Below are 19378 nucleotides of genomic sequence, written 5' to 3' on the forward strand. Positions count from 1 at the left end.
AATGTCAACAAGATATATCTTATATAATTTTTTTAAATTGATAAATGTCTAAGACATATCTCGTCGTTCATCGGTATGTGTATGTGTGTGTGTGTGCGTGTTGATTACGATTGAAGTAATACATGACGTAAAATGTACCTACTTGTAAAATATTTGAAATCGATCTCAATCCAGTCCTATTTCATTTACCAGGCACCGAAATTTATTGGCTATATAACGACGCTATAAAATAAATAAGGTAGCCATAAACTGACAAAAACTTTTATGGTAGGGCTTTCGTGACAATGTCACGTCCACTTGTTGCGTGTGGAATTTAAAAAGTTGAAATATATGACAATGAACTAAAAACATCACATACAGTGATTGATCTGCATAGACAGGGCTAAACACCGCATAAGGAAAACCGGGGCACATGACGTTGTTTTAAATATTTAATATTATAAATTATACGATATGTTATGTGGGCGTTAGTTCATGATTGATGCGATTAGTACAGAAGCAAGTCGAGGTCCACGTCTACTTACAGCCGTCTACTCACGGCGCGGTCTCTATCATATTTCGCATTCCTCTCTGAACAGATTGTTTTCAAATACATACTTGTTCTGATCCGCAACGTCATTGATCTCCCTATTCAACGAAAGTGGCCTAAAATCTCTTGATATTAAAGGGCGACATCTTCACTAGAGCATCATCAGCAGTAGTACCCCGCCAGGATATAAGATTTTAAATAAAATAAAAATAATAAGGGCTCTTTAAAATAGATATATTAAGGTTTTCTCAGGGTCTGTAACGCGCACGTGACATCCCTAGTGTAACAGGCGTCTATAGGCTACAGTTACCGTTTACCAACGGGCTGTATACCTGTTGGCTACCTTCATTGTGTAAAAAAATAGTTTACAATAATTCTAAAACATCTAATCACATCAATTGCCTGGTGCTCGAACTAGGATATTCTGTATTATGGGTAATCAAGTAAGAAATATCTGGGAACACAACCCAGACTCTTCAGGGTCGAGCCAACTCAGAAAAGTTTGTTTCCTAATTAAGCCTAAGTGGGAAACGAACCAGGGACTTTAATTATGTAAAGAGACGTGCCTACCACTGTGCCACGAATATTGTCCGTCAATAATGTAACAAAAACCAACCATTCATTATTTTAATTTACTGAGCATTAAATTAAATTAAGAGCGGTAGCCGCGCGCGCATTAGTGCACGACGCGGGGCCTGCAATAATCGGTTGTCGGCTGCGTTTACGCCGCGGTTGCACGCCACTTGTGTGGTAATCCTAATTTGCGCGAATGCGAAACATAATTTTAATTTTTACCCGATTGTCGAAGAAAGGAAGGTAGTACTTTTAGATGTATGTAAGTGTGTCTGAAATTTCAATCTTTTGTCACAACGTAGAATTTATGTTTTGCAAAAACAAGTATATATGTTATAACACCGTGAAGAAGCCAGGGGAAAAATATTGACTTCAATCATATATCAATTAGCTGTATATCGTGAATTTACTTGCATGAATTAGAATATAAAGTATCCTATGTGCTAAGTAAGAATATAATCTACCCGTGTACTAAATTTCATTCAAATCCGTTCAGTAATTTTTGCGTGAAAGATAACAAACATCCATCTATTTATCCAACTTTACAACCTATTTATTTATAATATTGTTTATTATAAAATTTTCTTATTTACAATTAATACGATGAAGGACGAGATATTTTATAGATATATTATATTTACAATATTTAAATTCAGAATGTGGAATCATTTGCCAATTAATATAAATATTTTCCTTTGCAAAAAAGGCATTTCCGTCATTATACAATTTACATGAGATATAAAAAAATTGACACGAGATTAAAAAGGAAGCAAATACTATCAATTTGAAAAAGAATGCACAATATTGGCCTAGAATTTATTTATTTAAGTTATCGCATAACATATTCACACAAAAACACACATAAGATAATCTCTCTTTGGATATCGCTTAATACATGCATGTTCTAACTAATCTACGTCAATTTTCTCACGATAATACTTGTAAATATTTTTTATCAGGCCTTTGACATTGCGACACGGTAATTGATTAGAAAATAGGCCATGTCTTGTTAACCTTTGGGTAATAATAATAACACGCAACCCAAAGCGTTACTGTAATATTGTACATTATCAATAAGTCGTAATGCCTTTTTGTTGATTCATTTAGTCACCCAATTATTATCCGCTGATAAAAAGGTCAATGTCTGAGTTTTTTTTTTAATACTAGAATTGTAACCTTGCCTGCGCCATCGGTATAGGCTGGTGGGCATCAGCGAGGGATGATGATAAGTGAGGATGAAAAACAAGTAAATTGGCTCATCGTGACGAATACATAAAAAAAAATGGTTTCCAGGAGGAACTGCGTGTAGGTCGACTAGACAGAGTATATTTCTAGCAATGGAACTTAGTTCCACAACTAACAATCCTTTCTCCCCTTTCCAATGTCTGAGTAATTCATGAAATTTTTACACGCTTTCACTGAGGTTTTTATGATCATATTTATAAAGCATATTTTCAATATTAATCACTATCTACTTGTTGTCTTGTAGTAGGCATATTATTGTTTGGTGGCTTAATCATACAATTTTAAAATCAATATCAATATGTCTTAGATATGAAAGTCGTTTAAATACAAATGACAGTTGTTTCATTGTTTAGCTTGCCACCGATAAGGACCAAAAGTCCACATTATAGTGCCGCTCTCGCTCCTCTCTTGATCTGGTCAAATTACGTAAGAAACAAACTACAATCCAGTCCCGTTCCGATCAATCTCGAAGTGTTCCTATTGAACTTACCTAATACTATATTATCTATGACTATACTGAAAGCAGAGCGAAAACGAACCGAGATCGGTACTACAGTGGTGGTCCGGCCAATTAATTGCGAGTATATATCTACTACAAATTTTTATCCGTGATTTCATCTATGTTACTGGAGTATATTGAAAGCATGAGAAAAAAATTGCCTATGTCATTATCGATCTTAAATACTATAGCACGTGTAAACTAATTTTCATGATTATCAGTAGTATTCTTAAGGCGGCAAGATGTAACAAATAAAAGAACACTTTTACTTTTTTTTTCTATGTAAATAAAAATCAATTCTTATTTTAATGGATGGAAATGAAATAGCAACTCCGTCTGTGTTATTGATTACACTGGCGGGGCACCAGTGAGAAATAACTGGTGCGGATCATGCAGATCAGAGGGCTTACCACGAAATATTTTCCGAAATTTCGAGGACGAACGAAAATTATTAAAAATATCGTTCCTCTGGACTATAAGGATAGGATTTATGATGAATGAAACGTTAAGCTCCATTTACTGGGTCGATTTAGGTACGAACAAAAACACGAAATTGAGCCCGAAAATTCGGAATTTCATTTCATGGTAGGCCCCCAGTTGGCATATCGTGACTGTAATTTCATGCGGGAACCGCGTGGTCTGTCTGTCGATTTGATATGATTGCTAGCAAAAGGACTGTTAGACCCCATTACTAACAATTTCTTGTCTCTATTAAATATCTATTGCTATATGCCAATATGCGTTTCACTTTAGAACGGTTGCAACTATTTGGCTAGTTCTTTTTGTATTGTTTGTAATTGTAAGAACAGGTTTTGTATGAAAGAAAATGTCCCGTAATAATCGTAAGAGAGCGAAATTAATTATAAAGTTTAGTATTTGTTTCTTTTACGTACATGATAACAAAATTATATGAATAGCAGTGAAATGTGAGGCTTAATATTAAGTAAGTTTACATTGGATCAGTTATAGGCGTCGTGTTGGCATAGATAATGTAATATTTTAATAGGTGCTAGCGTCAGAAACTCTACGTGAAATCAGTTCAGCTTCAAAAATTTTTATCCAACAAGTATAACTTTAAATCAATAAACAGTTTGTAATCAGAAAGACTAAGTGTAGATTTACATTGCTTTATGGTGTTTAGTGATTTTTATTGTAGGTACGAGGATATCATAGATTTCCATAATCAATACCATTAAAATGGTTGTCGGCTTCTTTGTATTCTACGTATAAAAACGTCGAGTATAAACTTTTGAATATTTCAGTTGTCTAAGACAATGGATAAGGCAATAACGTTGAAACTAATTTACTCGCAATGTAAAATTTCACAAATCGATTTGGAATTGAGATAGCTACGCTGTTAGTGCAATCGAAACGATTTAATATCTGAATGAGCTGTTTTGCATTGTTATTTTTGTACAATATAAATTATGATACATTTCAGAATAGTTCAATCGCATTTCATTTCAGAATAGATCGATTGCTATTCTGCAAATGCAGTTGATCTAAATGTAGTTTTTTATGTGAATTTCAGCTTTTATGCCCATATAAATAGACAACATGAACTGAATTTAATTTGATTCAGACTTCAGAAATGAGATGGTTTTCTCTTAATTCGACTTTTATATCTATAATAATTAATAATTTTTGTTATATTTAATAATTACTATTCCACTAATAATTAGTCTTATATCCTATTAATATAATAAATGTTAAAGTTCGTCACGATGGATGGATGGATGGATGGATGGATGGATGGGTGGGTGGATGGATGGATGTTTGTTACTCTTTTACGCATAAACTCTTGAATGGATTTGAATAAAATTGACTACACAGGTAGGTGCTAACTTAGTAAATAGGATACTTTATATACTGATTCGTACGGGGGACCTGCGAAATACAGCTAGTTATTTATATTCTTCTATAACTGTGATTGTTTTATTGTTGTTGTTTCATCCGATTGCAACAAACAATACAGAACGTATTGTATAAAGTATGCATTCAAAAAGTATTAATATAATTGGTTTTACATATAGGTTTCACATATCTGTGTCAACTGGTCTTCTAGTTATGAGTCGATCCATGATTGTAATTTAAAATAAACAATCTTTATAATATTTTGTTTACTCCTGAGTATTGTGATTTTTTGGTTTATTATTAAGTTTTTTTTTGTAACAGAATCCCATATCTATATTTGCCTTGGTTACTTAACTTACCTTGTAAACGTATATTCATGATATCATATCTATTTTCATCTTGATGTCTCCTGATAACTGTATATATCTTGAGCTATAAGTTAAATTGTTTAGTTTATTTAAAGTTCTTGTAAAATATGAAATACTTTACATGTTTAAATAATTCTATATTCTATAAGTAAGTCCTATTTATAAAATTAATGTATTCATCAACGAGTATATGTGATTTGTCTCTATCTTAGTACTTATCAGTAATAATATTTTTGTTTAATGTAGACATTATATTATCCTGACTCGTATTGTGTGAAGTAATACATTATTGTATAAATATTTAAAATATAAATTTCCATCGAACAATACCATCGGATTCCACAGCGTCTACCGAGCCTTCGCTTCTTGGAAGAGTTGGCAAGTAGACTGATTTCGTATTGTTTACGTAAATTAAACATTGTAAAACAAAATAATTGTTCCATTGTTCATTCGCGCCTTGAATAATTTATAAACTTATATACCTACGTAGTTACTGTTTTCAATCAGTAATATTGTATCGCCTTTGGTGGCAATAAGGATTTTAGTATTTTGTACTCTACTTTTGAAAATAGTATTTCAATTTATTAACTTTTTTTCTGTCATAATCTTAGGAAATCTATAAAATCTGCGTTATAAAAGAAACCTAGCTTTAATATTTCAAGTTTTTAACATCCTTGTGTATATGTAATCGATAATTTTTTTTACTATCTTAATTTTTTTATGGCTTTATGGTCTCGAAAAACAAAGGTTTGTTATATGTCGCGAGCTTATGAGACACAAAATTTTTATAGTTCCCTGTGGCGCTGTATAAATAATAATATAAGTCCCCGGCAGTTAGGGTAAATGAGCCTTTTTTGTTTCATTATAATATCATTGCATAACAAAGGATTGGCAGATTTTATGCCAATATGTTGTTCAGAATTGAAAACGTTCGATATTCAAATTTATGTTTCCAGAAAAATATGACTGTAACATATGTATTGTAAATCAGTATTGTAACGGGTTTACAAATTCGACATGTTTATTTTATGGGTACGTGATCGTGTTAACTTAGCATTTCATTGCACATGGTCGTAGAATATCATAATGTTAAATATTTTTACATAGTTACGTTTTTGCTTTGTCATTGTTTATACAAAAATATCTGAATTTGAAATATTTTGTCATAATTACGATCTTTTTAAAATATTTATTGATAATGTGATTTAATACAAATATTTTTAAAGATATTTCATTTAACAATTTTTGTTTATTATTAGGTAAACATTTACCAATGTTATTTCGAATAACAGATAAAAATTCTCTTTAAGTAGTGTAATTCTAAAATGGTAAGGTGGGTAACACCGGTATTTATAGGAACTGTATGTTATGTACTTACTTAGTATTTAGTATTTCGCATTGTATGTAAGTTTTCACCTAGAGGATAACGTGGTGAAATGTCATTCATCAGCTTTCACCAGCATTGACTTGTAAACATCCAAGTACTGAATTATGCTATTTCTGTCGAGAGAGGCAGGCATGTGTCCCTTGACCTCTGCACAGATATCGATGGTTTATTATTCTATTAAAAACAGTTTTATTCACTGTAAGGTCTTAGGTGAATAGTGAAATGTTTAATATTTTATGTAGGTAAAAAATATATTCGTGTTTGATATTTGTCTTTGTTTAAATAGTAATTCGAAATGTTTTAAGTAATGTTTTTTGTATATTAATACAATTATTTTACTATTTAAATTCTAATAGAAAATAAATATGAAGTAGTCAGTAAGGGTGGCCAATATTTAATATTTTAATATCATAATAGCAATATTTATATATTTTTCTTACAATATCTATACACTGGTTTAATAACGAATATGTTAAAAAAGTTTGTTATTCAAAAACTAATATTGGATAACTAACTTTTAATATTTTCGAAAATAGATATTCGACTGATATAGGCGATATCGAAATGGGTGATAACTTTTTTCCGCCGTCAATGTCCACAGGAACCCAATATATAGATATCGGTTCGGTATCCATATTACCCATGCCTAGTAGTCAGAGGCATTTGTCTACTGTTACAATCGTGGTAGACGTAACACTTGTCCACATTTCGAATCTAAAATTACAGGCGAGTCGGTCGGCATCACTTGGATTAATTTGGTTTGTTATTTGGTGTTTTCAATAACCAGGGAGTGAGACGAAAATTAAAAGTGACAAAGTTTTAAAATAGGATGTGATATAAATATATCTAATAATTGAATGTGCAATAAAACTATGAAAATTTCAATATTACTGATATATTGAGCGTTAATCAGTAAAATAAATAATAATATACAACTGTATTCTTACATTTATTAATTGTCTAGCTTATTCCCTATATTATATAATACAAATTAAGTATACTCATTAATTAATTAATTAATTAACATTTATAAATTAGTCACCTATGATAGATTTCAAGAAATCTTTCACACCACTAATACGTGTGAATACATCTGGTGCTCCCAGGGCACATGCGAATCCCCACGATACTATTCCGGATTGCTTTCCAGTCTTAACTGATACCAGAGCACTTCCAGAGTCACCCTGAGGAAAATAATAATTATTAATTATGTAGGTTAAAAAATTTTGATATAAGGTTAAAATCTATTTCGTAATTCTTCTTTTATTAATCTTCTTCAAATGGTCAAACTAACGTAAAATTCCCTTTTCTATCTTTATCACTATATTGTTTTTAAGTCCACACTTCTCTCTAATCACTTTGTCTCACTGTATCTTTTGTACCACACATATTTCCCAGCGCTCTTTAGATGGTAAATGCGTATATCATAATTTTGATAGTAATTGATTAAATAAAAATATTACTCAAATATGTAATTTTATCTTTTTCAAATATTGACTTTTTATACTGATTTCACAAACAAGACCATTACCGTGATGTCTATCTGTATAAGAAATACGTTGACAGCACTGATAATAATCTTGCATGATCTTGGACACGACGTAAAGGTAAACATAGCTGTTATCAAGTTGTTATGACGATTATTACGCTTAAAAATTTATTTCATCAATATGAATTTTCAATTTTTCACTTACATTACACATACCATATCCAGGAGAGTGCAAAGTGCAGATTTCTATGTTAGGATCAATCGGAGGAGCCCATCCCCATTCGATGGCCGCTTCGCGAACTTTGTCCTCGCAGTCCTGTCCCGAAATTGTATTCACGTACAGAAGCTGTAGTTTATCTGGTATCGGTCCCCAGGCCTATAAAATATAAAATATTTAAGATATCTATGGTCAACTGTATGTGCTAAGATTATTGTAATTATGTTTATAAAGACATCTTGAATGATTTTATTTTACGCTCCTTTAATGACTTAGCTATTTGTTAGGGAAGCAAATAAATTCACAATCCCCTGATAGGAAGTGACTACCATTGACGATAAGTACTTGCATAACACGGAAGTTGCTAGTGTGATGCTGAAAGCTTTAGATGAGAGTTCATTTCACGACCCACATACGCAAGGAAGAGTTGAATCTGTAGGAATACTTTTTAGTTAATACCCACAAGCGATGCCGCAAAATTGCAAATAGAAGATCGTAGATTAAAGTGAAAAGGTTTAATGTGAATCTTACCCAAATTCTTCCCCATCCCGTGACGTAGCTGTTTTCTCCTTCATCTACCCAGTCAAAGTTAAGGGGTACAATAGCCACATTATCATTTAGCCTTAATTCCTCAACTAGAAATAGTACTCCTACGTCATTTTTAAGAAACGATGAGTGCCAGTTAGGATGATTGGTGAAATGCGAGAATTCTACATAATAGTTCGCCGTCTCCCATTGATTTGTTCCAACAGCTCCGCGAAAAGTTCTATAAACAAGGTTCAGATTCAATACAATCCAGTTTTTCTTGATACAGGTTTTACAAATTTAGGGGAAGTTAAAATATTATAAAAAATACTTACTCTAGTAGTTGTCCTTGCCATGTAACAAAGGGATCTATGCAATGAGCAGCAGTGAGGATATGACGTTTGCTAACAATTGATCCTCCACACATGAGGTTAGTTAAAATTTCACCAACTACTAATGCTGCCATATGAGGAGCATAATTTTTAGGAGCATCTTCACCTCCAACTATACGGTGTTTTAAGGATTGTATTTCGGAAGAAGCTTGAAATGGTAGAGCTGAAAATATTGTAAAAAGTTCTAAAATTTTTACTATCAATAGTACCTATTATAAGGTAATGAAGATGAGTTTGTTTGTAACCTCTTGGTGTCTTAACGACTCAATTCGTCGTGAAATTTAGTATACACATACTAATTGAAATGAAGAAGGATATAACTTATTCCTATTTGATAACATATCGCGCCACGTGGATGGAGTCGTCGATAAAAAGTAGTACACATAAAAACAATTATAAAAACATTAGATATTACCTGTTATACGGAAATGTCCAATTATTCCCATGTAAAGACAGAATATAAAAAAATTCATGATAATATTGCTTTTAATGGTTTGACTATTTATAAAGAAATCAGAATGTTGACTAATATCAAATTAGAAACAATGCTCATTTATATTAAATTAAAAAAGTTTATCTATAAATTTATAGATTGTATTGATTGTATTTGCCACTTAGTAAAAGATAATAAAACATAATCGTCTCACACAGAAGTCAAAATGTCGTTGTTTAATGACTTTGTATTTGAGTATTCTTTAAGTTTATCTTTGTTTGCCAATGGATAATGTTTTTTTTAAATCATTAATTTAAGTTCTTTTTTAATTCTTTTTTATTACTTATTAAAGTCTGTGTAACTTTTAAATAAAAAAAATTAGAAATTTTGTTAAAACATTGAGTGTGGGATATGCAAAAGTAGCATTCGAGCTAATCGTGATGCAGTATATCCATTAAAGATTTGTAATTAACCAGGAAGGTGCATTTTAACGGCTGGTGTTTTATAATCATGTTATATAGGAGGTCAGGGCGTGATGATGCAATGTATCACCATAGATCCGGCATCAGTTTCCTATTTGCTCGTTGCTCGAACTGTTTAGAATAATCTTTATCATTAGATTAAGTTTATAGCTCTTAAAGCTATTGTTTATAAGGTGATAATACAAATTAATAAAAAATAAATAATAATATTAAAAGTAATTTATTTGGATGAATGAATGAATGATTGAAAACTATTGTAATTTTCAAAGAATGACATAGATTAAAATGATTAACAAAATGTACACAAACAAAATGAATACTTAATTACATAAAAGCAAGATAAAGAGGCAACAATGGGCGGCCTTATCGCTAAATAGCTATCTCTTTCAGGGCAACCTTAGGATGGAGAGGAATAATTAATAAAGAGTAATTAAAATTGTATCTGGTCAAGGCGTAACTTGTAACTGTTGAAATTGTATTTCATGTTTAGGAATTATTAAACTATAAGTATTATTAGAGCATTCTTTTAAAGGGTCGGTAGCAATTCTTTCGATGTTGCAGGTGCTCATGGACGATGGTAGTAATTTACTATTAGGCGAGCTGCATGCTCATTTACCTCCTATATTATAAAAAAAAAAAGATTTATACTTTTTAGCCTATTAAAATAGTGTAATTATTTTTTTCCTCTTTATTAAAACATCTTACTCCTGAGACTTCCTTATAATGTTTATATAGTGCCATATTTTAATTTGGATTAATGTGATTTTATATTAGGATATCCAGTCTAAAAAAGACATTATCGATGAGATAATAAATTATAAAACTGTCAAAATGAGGAATATTGCAAATGAAAAATGAACTATTAGGTTTAGGTACCTCAATTCTTTAATTCATTTTTATATACGAGTCTGGATGTTAAAATATTAATTAACAACAATGTTTTTCAACTAAAGTGATCCTAATATATTATATATGTGTATAGCACACTGCATTTTTATTGGATGGCAAGTTTTCTTCTATTGGTAGTGTCTTCGTCGCAGTGCTAACATGAATAATTTATAATGTGGTATCATTTGGTATCCAGCTGGTGTCTTCATTCAGACTGGTAGTTTCAATTTATTACTTGTTTACTTTTGCTCCACTGCACTATTTGTGTCACGGATCTAGAAGTTTTTTGCTATTTACTTTCTTAGAAATTAATTTATAATGAACTACTTCCGGTTTACATTGAAGACAATGAAACTTTGCGTAATACATAATACGAATAATAATCAAACTGACATACATTTACCTATCGATCAAATAAAAGAACGTCATGTCCAATTAATCACTGGAGGTTTAAAATTGTTTTATGTTCTTAGATTTATCTTCGTGTAATGGTTAATTACATCTAATTAAGGATTTAAGTTTTAGCCTATCAAATTTCTTATTACATAACGTAAGTAAAATTACCTAGTCACGAATTAATTTAATCTCTGTATGTAGATTACATGTATATTAAATTAAGGTTTAATAAAGTTAAGAAACATTAATTTTGTATATTGAATGTTTGCAGTAATTTGGAACTTATTTATGCGAAAATTAATAACATATTATTGGATAAACATTCCATATAAATTATTAATTATAGTTCGATATATTTTTATGTTTATTACCTACTGCTTCTCCTCCTCGTAATGCAATTATGTTAAGTAATATCAAATATAATTATATATTAATTTATTTATACCATACGAGGTTAGTTTCGTAGGTTCGTCTTCTATTGTTATCTTCTAATTTATCTATAGCGGTTCGTAATTTTATATAATACTAGCTAATTATATAATTATTATTAATTACATCTTCAACATCATTTACCACTTTGACTTTATTTGTTATTACATGATATGCGAAGACAATAAATATTTGCTTTATTGTACTAATGGTGCTTAGTAGATAACTCTATTATGCACTTGTTTTAATTGTCTGCTGTTACTTACGTAGATAAATTGTTTGATTGATGCTAGGTAGGGTTTTATTATGATTTTATCAGCAATCTCTTGTACAGATATTTGAATTGTCAAGGACCCAATTAAAAGTATTTAGTATCTTAATTACATTCCGATCTACTGGGAATTGATTACGGTCAAAATTGACACGAAATTTGATATTTAGTGTTCTATAAAATATATTTTATATTAAATTATTGTACTTTACATCGAAGTTTCTGACTTTTTGCTTGCTTGATTGCTTATAACATACATATCTGTTTATGTATTGCAATTTGCTACTACTTTATCTGTCTCATAAGTCATTGACTTTATATTTTAATATAATAATGTCATTGACTTTAATTGTAGAGGACAATTTATTATTTAAAATATCTATATATTATTTTGATTAGATATTGATCTGAAGATTATTAAATAGGTATAATCGAAGAATTTTTATCACACAAATTATCTTAATAAAATTAGCATGCGATTAACGGGAGATATTACATTATATTACGTACAAATATATACTAGTTGAAACGAGAACATAAAGCTTAGTAATAAAATTGAGTAGGTAAGTATGAGAAAACATTTGCCTATTCTCTATATCGTGTTTATTTTTAAAACCTATCGAGATTTCAATAACCTTAATTTTAAAAAAATATTCATACTGAATTTGTAGGCGCATAGGTAAAAAATATATGTAACAATATGAAATATATTGTACTTTTGTAGACATTAATGGATCAATAGCTTGTTTGTCAATTTAATATAGTCACATGTTAAATTAGGATTCCTAATTAGCGACACATTATTTAAATGTATCAAATGACGTCAAGAGGCATGTAAATACGTCAAGTACCGTGTGTTTGGGACGCTTCACTCAACATAAAGTGATTTCACTTTCACTCGTACATCCTAGTCTCATCACCGATAGTACGTGCCTTCCATGATGATGATGGCACAGTGGCCCACTGCCATCCTCGTTCACGGTCATACGAAAGTTTTCATGCTCGACTCCGCTGCCATTGTCGCATTCGTTACACTTTTGTTTTGCTTTCAGACCATTGTTTTATTTCAATAATGATTCCTATTTAGATTTGTGTATTATGGTTCGTTTCTTGTCGTGGTAAGCGCATATCTAATTGTGTTATAGATCAGACAAACAAATAGGTAAAATGTATGTTGTCATTATGACTAGTTTTAATCCGCGACTTTGTTTATGTGACCAGTCCGTCCTAGACAAGCGGCAAAAGATTTTTCATAGTTTTGTTTTTATGGGCGAAAATGGAAAACAAGCAGTGAAGGGTGATAGATGAGAATCGTGGCATGAAATGAATTTATACATGAGTGAATTCATCAGGAATGTTATTCTCTATATATGTTATATATATATATATATATATAACATATATATATATATATATATAGTGGTTCCGTTTAATTCCATGGATGTTTTTAAATTGGAATATTTCAAAAAGCCATGGAATCTGCTTTCATCATATTCGTGTTGGTATTGAAAGCATCAGATTTTGTTTATCGTGTGCCAGCATCAGTTGGCAACAGTTCGGTAAATGCCGCTCTCAAAGTTCAAGTGAACAATGCTTGTGATGGAGTGTTGAAATGGAGCGAACGATCAATGCTAATCAGCGAATGGGAGTGCATAAATTAAGCTGGTCTATAGCATACTGGTTAGGAATTCTTATTTATGCGAATGTAATTCACATTGTTAATAATCTCCATGTGGCGACAAGGAAAAATTACAATGTGTCACCATTTTTTTTTCAACCGACTTCAAAAAAAGTAGAGGTTCTCTATTTGGTTGTATTTTTTTATGTTCGTTACTATAAAACGTAAATAGAAATTTGACATGAATCTCTCGAAACTTGTATTAGGGACTAGAGTGACCAATTATATTGATATCATCAGTTCAATTGACCGATCGTGACCGCACTGTGCTTGTCATTTGATTCAATTACCTTTATTACTGCGCCTTTCAATAATGTCAATCCTATAATTGAAATATTGCGTTAGGCCAAAAGTTTCTAACTTATTAAATATTAATATGCATTCTAGATTCAGAATGCTTATTTTTTAAGACTTAAAATATAACTAAGTTTTTTAATTAGACCAGGATAATACTTAGAACCTTTAACTGTCCACTGCTCAACCTAAGCCGAGGAGGCTTGGACGGTTTTGCCAGTAGTTGCCACGCTTAGAAGGCGGATTGGCAACCGCAGTTAATTTTTGGAGATGTTTTAAGACAAACACTGCTGCCTATCCCTCGCCCTTTCTTAGTCGCCTCTTACGACACCCACGGCACAGGAAGGAGTGGCCTATTCTATGCCGGGAGCAACACCGCGAATCTTGACAAATAGTACGAATTAAATATATGAGTAAATTATAATAAGAACAAATCTCTTTTAGAGATAATCTCGACCAACAAACAATAGTACACAACGCTATTATGTTTATTTATTATTTTGATATAATACCTTTTTGTGTACATTAAAGAATGAATAATGAATTTGTTTCGTCACAATGGGCCAAACTGACCTGAGGTTCTGCCATGAAATATGTTGTGAAATTTCGGGGTTGAACGAAACACAAATTTGATGTTAGTATTACATAATACATACCGTTGGAAATATTAAAAATGTTAAAATATCGTTATTTGAACTATTATGATAGGATTTATGACAAACGAAACGTTAAACTCCAATTACTGGCCCAATTTCGGTATAAATAAAATACAAAATTGAGTCCGAAAACTCGGAATTTCATTTCATGCTTTCATCTTTACGTATTATCTCTCATTGCTGCTCCACTAGCGTATACCGAGAACATAGGCGGAATTACCGTTGTATTAAAATCGATTAAAAAATCTGTTAACTATTTAATAACCGTTGTATCACTTCATATCAGTCGGAAGAAAGTCAATCGCAAAAGCGAACCGATTCGCTTTTTCATTACAGCCTGTTCAAATCTAAGCTACTGTATTACATTTCACTCTTGCTGTCGTTTTACCGTTACCGAAGAGGCGGTGCGTTGCCTTCCGTTCGTGTTACATCACAACGCAATGTTCGCGTTCAACAGCATACAGTGTTTTGCATGTCCTTGACTGAGTTTAATTAAAGAAATTATATGCGTTATATTCTCATTAAAATTCTTATAATGCAAGTCCGATGAATTGAGATCATGCACTCTAGAATATTGACATTGATCACACTTAGTTCTTTTAATGAATAATGTAATTACGATTTGTATTTTGATAAAATAAAGTATTTATTTAGACCCTGTTAACTTTTATAAATACGTTCCATGTCTATTTGTTTTATTTATAAACGCCATTACGCTTTTGAGTGCAAATACAGGATTTTGTTGATTTGCCTATATTTGTTACATATCGATTGTAAATCTATTTTAATTGACGTTCTTGGTAGTTTAGTGGGTTAATTGACCGCCTAACCTTCCGATGGTCGCGAGTTTGATCCCCGCATACTACAAACACTTATATTCATGAATATGATTGTTTGTATTGGTCTGAGTATTTTCTATGTATAATATGTATTTACAAAAAAACAGTATTGATGATGATGTTAATATTTGAATTTTGTTCATCCCCAGGGCCTCCCATCGTGGTCGCGCGGCCTGGAGGCTGCGGAGGCGGCGCGCACGCGCCTCGTGCGCTGGGCGTGCGGCGAGCCCCCCGAGGAGCCAGACCCTCCTCGTAAGAAGATGCCGCACGCGCTCCGCCGACGGTGGCCGCTGTGCCCCTGCTTGCAGGTGAGTTTTTTTATTAATTATTTTATTTATTTACTGTTACCTGCAGTTTACAGATGCTTAAACTTCAACACATTACAGGCCTATTAAAATTTGAAGGTTTATGGTGCTCATCTTTAAAAGTTAGAACAATTTTATTACTTACATGTTGTTATTCGTATATATTGGCGACAATTATCATTTTTCATCAGGTGGGTCATCTACTTGTTTACTATTATAAGTACATTAAAAAAAAAACAAATGCCAAACGATTCTATTGATTTACAGGTACTTTATAGATTTTTTTATACTACTGTGGTGGTAAATTAGCAAATGGCCTGTCTGACAGTAAACGATCATTGTAAGATATGAATGCCTATAACACTAGAGGTGTTTCGCGTGCACTGCTGACCTTTAAAGCTTATTACCACCATTTTAAAAAATCCCACGCTGCATATTCTGCCTGCTAACGTCAATATTTTAATGATTTATTAGCTAAAAGGGGATATTTTTAACGATAAAATGATATGGTTGCCCCATCTATGCTATCGGTGTAAGTTGGCGGGACTCCAGCGATAGGTGAGGATGTAGTAAGAATTCATCAGGAATTAATCACGATAGTTTCCAGGAATGGAGCCCTTAGTCCTCATAACTAACAATCCCTGCTACTTTGCTCTGCGAAATTGTACACACCACACTTGTATTCGTTACTTATACTGAACTGCTAAATTCTTCCAATTCGAATTTAATTTTACATTTTTCAAGAACTCTTAATTTACTTCCTACACGTTTTAATTAACTTACTATTTTATAAGCAGAATAGTGCAGAATTAATGATAAACAGTTGATCAACTAATTTAAGTGTCCTTGACTTAAATGTTACCACGAAATTTGCATTATGTACGCTTTATTGAAGTCTGTTACGTGCATGATCGGAATCGATACGTTCTCATCGTTTTGTAATCGATTATTATATTTGTTATTCATTTATAAGCCATTGGTTATATTGTAATAATATGTTATTTCTTATTTGCTTTAGTTAATTGGTAAACAAACTTGTCATATCTTTTTAAGGGACTTCTAAAAGGTGGAATTTCTCAATTCGTTTGTATTTTTATATGTGTAAGTTACGAGATATCTTTATCAATTCTGAACGAATATTGATTTTATTGCAATTAATAGGGTGCGGATATTGATTTCATATTATTATTACGTTCGTCTTTATTAAAATTATTGTTTCTTTTTGCGGAGGGAATCTTAAATTATTATGTATTTCTTTAAGTGTAGCTTTAATTAAAACATATTTAATTTAATTTGATTCGTTAGAGAGTTAAAGATTATCTATTTACGTATATTTTGATGTTGGAAACTGTTGGATTTTTACAATCTGTTGAAGTAGTACAAGTTTTGTCACTTTTAAACATATTAATAATTATAAAATTGAACTATTTTGTAGCGTAGCGTAACATCAGTCACATTAAGACTTATAAAATGTTCATCAATAACGCAAAGTGTACAGCCGCGGAACGTATCGAGTGACAGAGCGATCGAGTAAATCGATACCGAATATCGAGTTCCATCGGATCTCGTATTAGTTGGTGTGCCACTTTCACCATCCCACTGCACGTGCTAAGGGCTTTGATTTATACTGCTATAAACCATTCTAGACTAGCTGGCAGGCTGGCAATGGTAGCGACCTATTTATCATCAACGCTGCATTATTCTTTAGCACTTTGGTAACTATATAAATGAAGTGAATGGACTTATTAACTATATTTATCAATAATTGTACCGTTTATACGAGTAAACTGTGTATGATCGTTTACTATCTAATGTAGGAATCAAGAATCTCCATATGTATGAAAGTGGTTTCTAATAGGTGATAATGGAATGGAAAACTCGCTGGCGCTATCGGTATACGCTGACGGTGTATCAGTGGGGGGTGATAGGTGTGAATGAAACAAGTCAGTTGGCCCATAGTGATGAATTCATAAAGAATTTACCAAGATGGTTTCCAGGGGGAACCGCAGGGAGGTCGATCTGATAGGGTATATTGATAGCAATAATTCTGTTAGATCTGAAACTGCGTAGAGATGTTGCATCTCTGTGCATCTTCTACCGAATTTATCATGGGGAGTGCTCTGAAGAATTGTTCGGATTGATACCTGCTGCAGATTTTCACCATCGTACAACCCGCCATAAACTAAAATTTCATCCCAACCACCTGGACAAGTGGCGGTCCTCCACCGTGCGTTTTTCAAGGCACTTTCTCCCACGCGCAACCACTCTTTGGAATCAACTTCCAGCAGCAGTATTTCCGAACCGTACGACAACATAACCTTAAAACAGGCCGGCAGCACACCTGCAATCTAGGTGTTGTGGATGACCATGGGCGGTTACCATAGTCACTTACCATCAGGTGAGCCGCATGCTCGTTTGCCCCCTGTGTTGTAAAAAAAAAAATCTCCATTGCTAATTATTCCTTTCCCCTTGTATGGAAGTACTTAGGTAAAAGTAAATAAAACAGGAGACGTCTAGAGTTAGAACTGTCTGTCTATCTTGAAATAAATAGTAGGTAATAAAAAAAGCCATCCAGAAAAAAAAACCCACTCAGAAGTTTTTAAAAATTTCGTAATGTTTAGAACATTAGGAAACTTTTAAAAACTAGTTGATATGAAATGCATAAGTTGTAATCATATAGATGATTAAAATGATATGAAAAGGTTCTTAATTTTTTTTTGGAATTATCTCTGTTTTTATTAACGGGTATTGCAAGTGTACTGTTTGATAGTAAATAATCATCGCAGTCTATGTTCATTTTGCAATATAAAAAGATACACTTGCGTGTTGAATCTTTGTGATAACATCCACAATTTTTTTATTGGTAGGGTCAGCCCTACTAGTGTATTGGTATTGCTGAAACTAGTTTGTTCGAATGGAAAGCGAGCAATGATGGCGGTCACATGATACATAATTTAACAGAGAGATGCGCGTTTTCGGATACGTGCACGACTTTGCGAAATTATTCAGCTGTTTTCACTGAGATACCAGAAGTATCGTACAAGTATTACGTTCTGTTTGATGTATTATGAAGAAGGAATTAAAAGAATTTGAGATAAAAACAAAACTATCTGAGAAGATATATTACATTTGATATGTATTTTTTTATATATGTAAACAATCTAATTAATGACGAGTAATACGTATTAACGTAAACTTACTTAATTTTTTTACTTTTTGTTGTAGTATAAATAATTTACTAATCTCGTATATCTTTACATTTGATTATACTCGTATTATTATAAATGGATTTGAATACAAAATACCATTTGTTGCTTTTTGACCAATTTTTTAAACTTTTTCGACATGAACTTTTCAAACGTCAAATCAAATCAAATAATATTTATTCGTCGTATCAAAATTTTGCTTCAGAAACCAGTTAGTCTATATTGAGCCTAATTTAGAATTAAAGGATGATAAGGGCCATAGTCATATGTACAGACATTCAATGTAGTAATTGCATAAATATAACTGAATAGAGAATTTTATTCAATAGAGTACAATTAAGTATTTAGAATCGAATCAAAGTGTTATTGTTTGATTAAAATTCGATTGACTCTTTTAAGCCATCATATTGTTGGGTCAACAGT

The 19378-nt window shown here is 31.9% G+C and overlaps 2 protein-coding genes across 11 annotated transcripts in view; one reads left to right on the forward strand and one right to left on the reverse strand.

Moving 5' to 3' along the window:
• LOC113512967 (disheveled-associated activator of morphogenesis 1) overlaps nucleotides 1-19378 on the forward strand; it is a 115128-nt gene that overhangs the window by 58867 nt on the left and 36883 nt on the right. For all 10 annotated transcript variants that reach the window (XM_026896949.3, XM_052892830.1, XM_031910929.2 and 7 more), the window contains one exon: nucleotides 15594-15752. In XM_026896949.3, the coding sequence (XP_026752750.2) occupies nucleotides 15705-15752 (48 nt within the window). In that variant the 5' untranslated portion in view covers nucleotides 15594-15704. The remainder of the gene's footprint in view (nucleotides 1-15593; nucleotides 15753-19378) is intronic.
• On the reverse strand, nucleotides 7335-9640 carry LOC113512968 (chymotrypsin-2-like). Its single transcript, XM_026896950.3, has 5 exons — nucleotides 9494-9640; nucleotides 9022-9241; nucleotides 8693-8927; nucleotides 8150-8320; nucleotides 7335-7639 (listed from the first exon to the last, which is right to left on the reverse strand). Exons 1-5 carry the CDS (start codon nucleotides 9549-9551, stop codon nucleotides 7490-7492), a joined length of 834 nt encoding a protein of 277 aa, XP_026752751.2. The 5' UTR covers nucleotides 9552-9640; the 3' UTR covers nucleotides 7335-7489.

The sequence above is a fragment of the Galleria mellonella genome, unplaced genomic scaffold (assembly GCF_026898425.1).
Source record: "Galleria mellonella isolate WM207_F2 unplaced genomic scaffold, CSIRO_AGI_GalMel_v1 utg113, whole genome shotgun sequence".
NCBI lineage: Eukaryota > Metazoa > Arthropoda > Insecta > Lepidoptera > Pyralidae > Galleria > Galleria mellonella.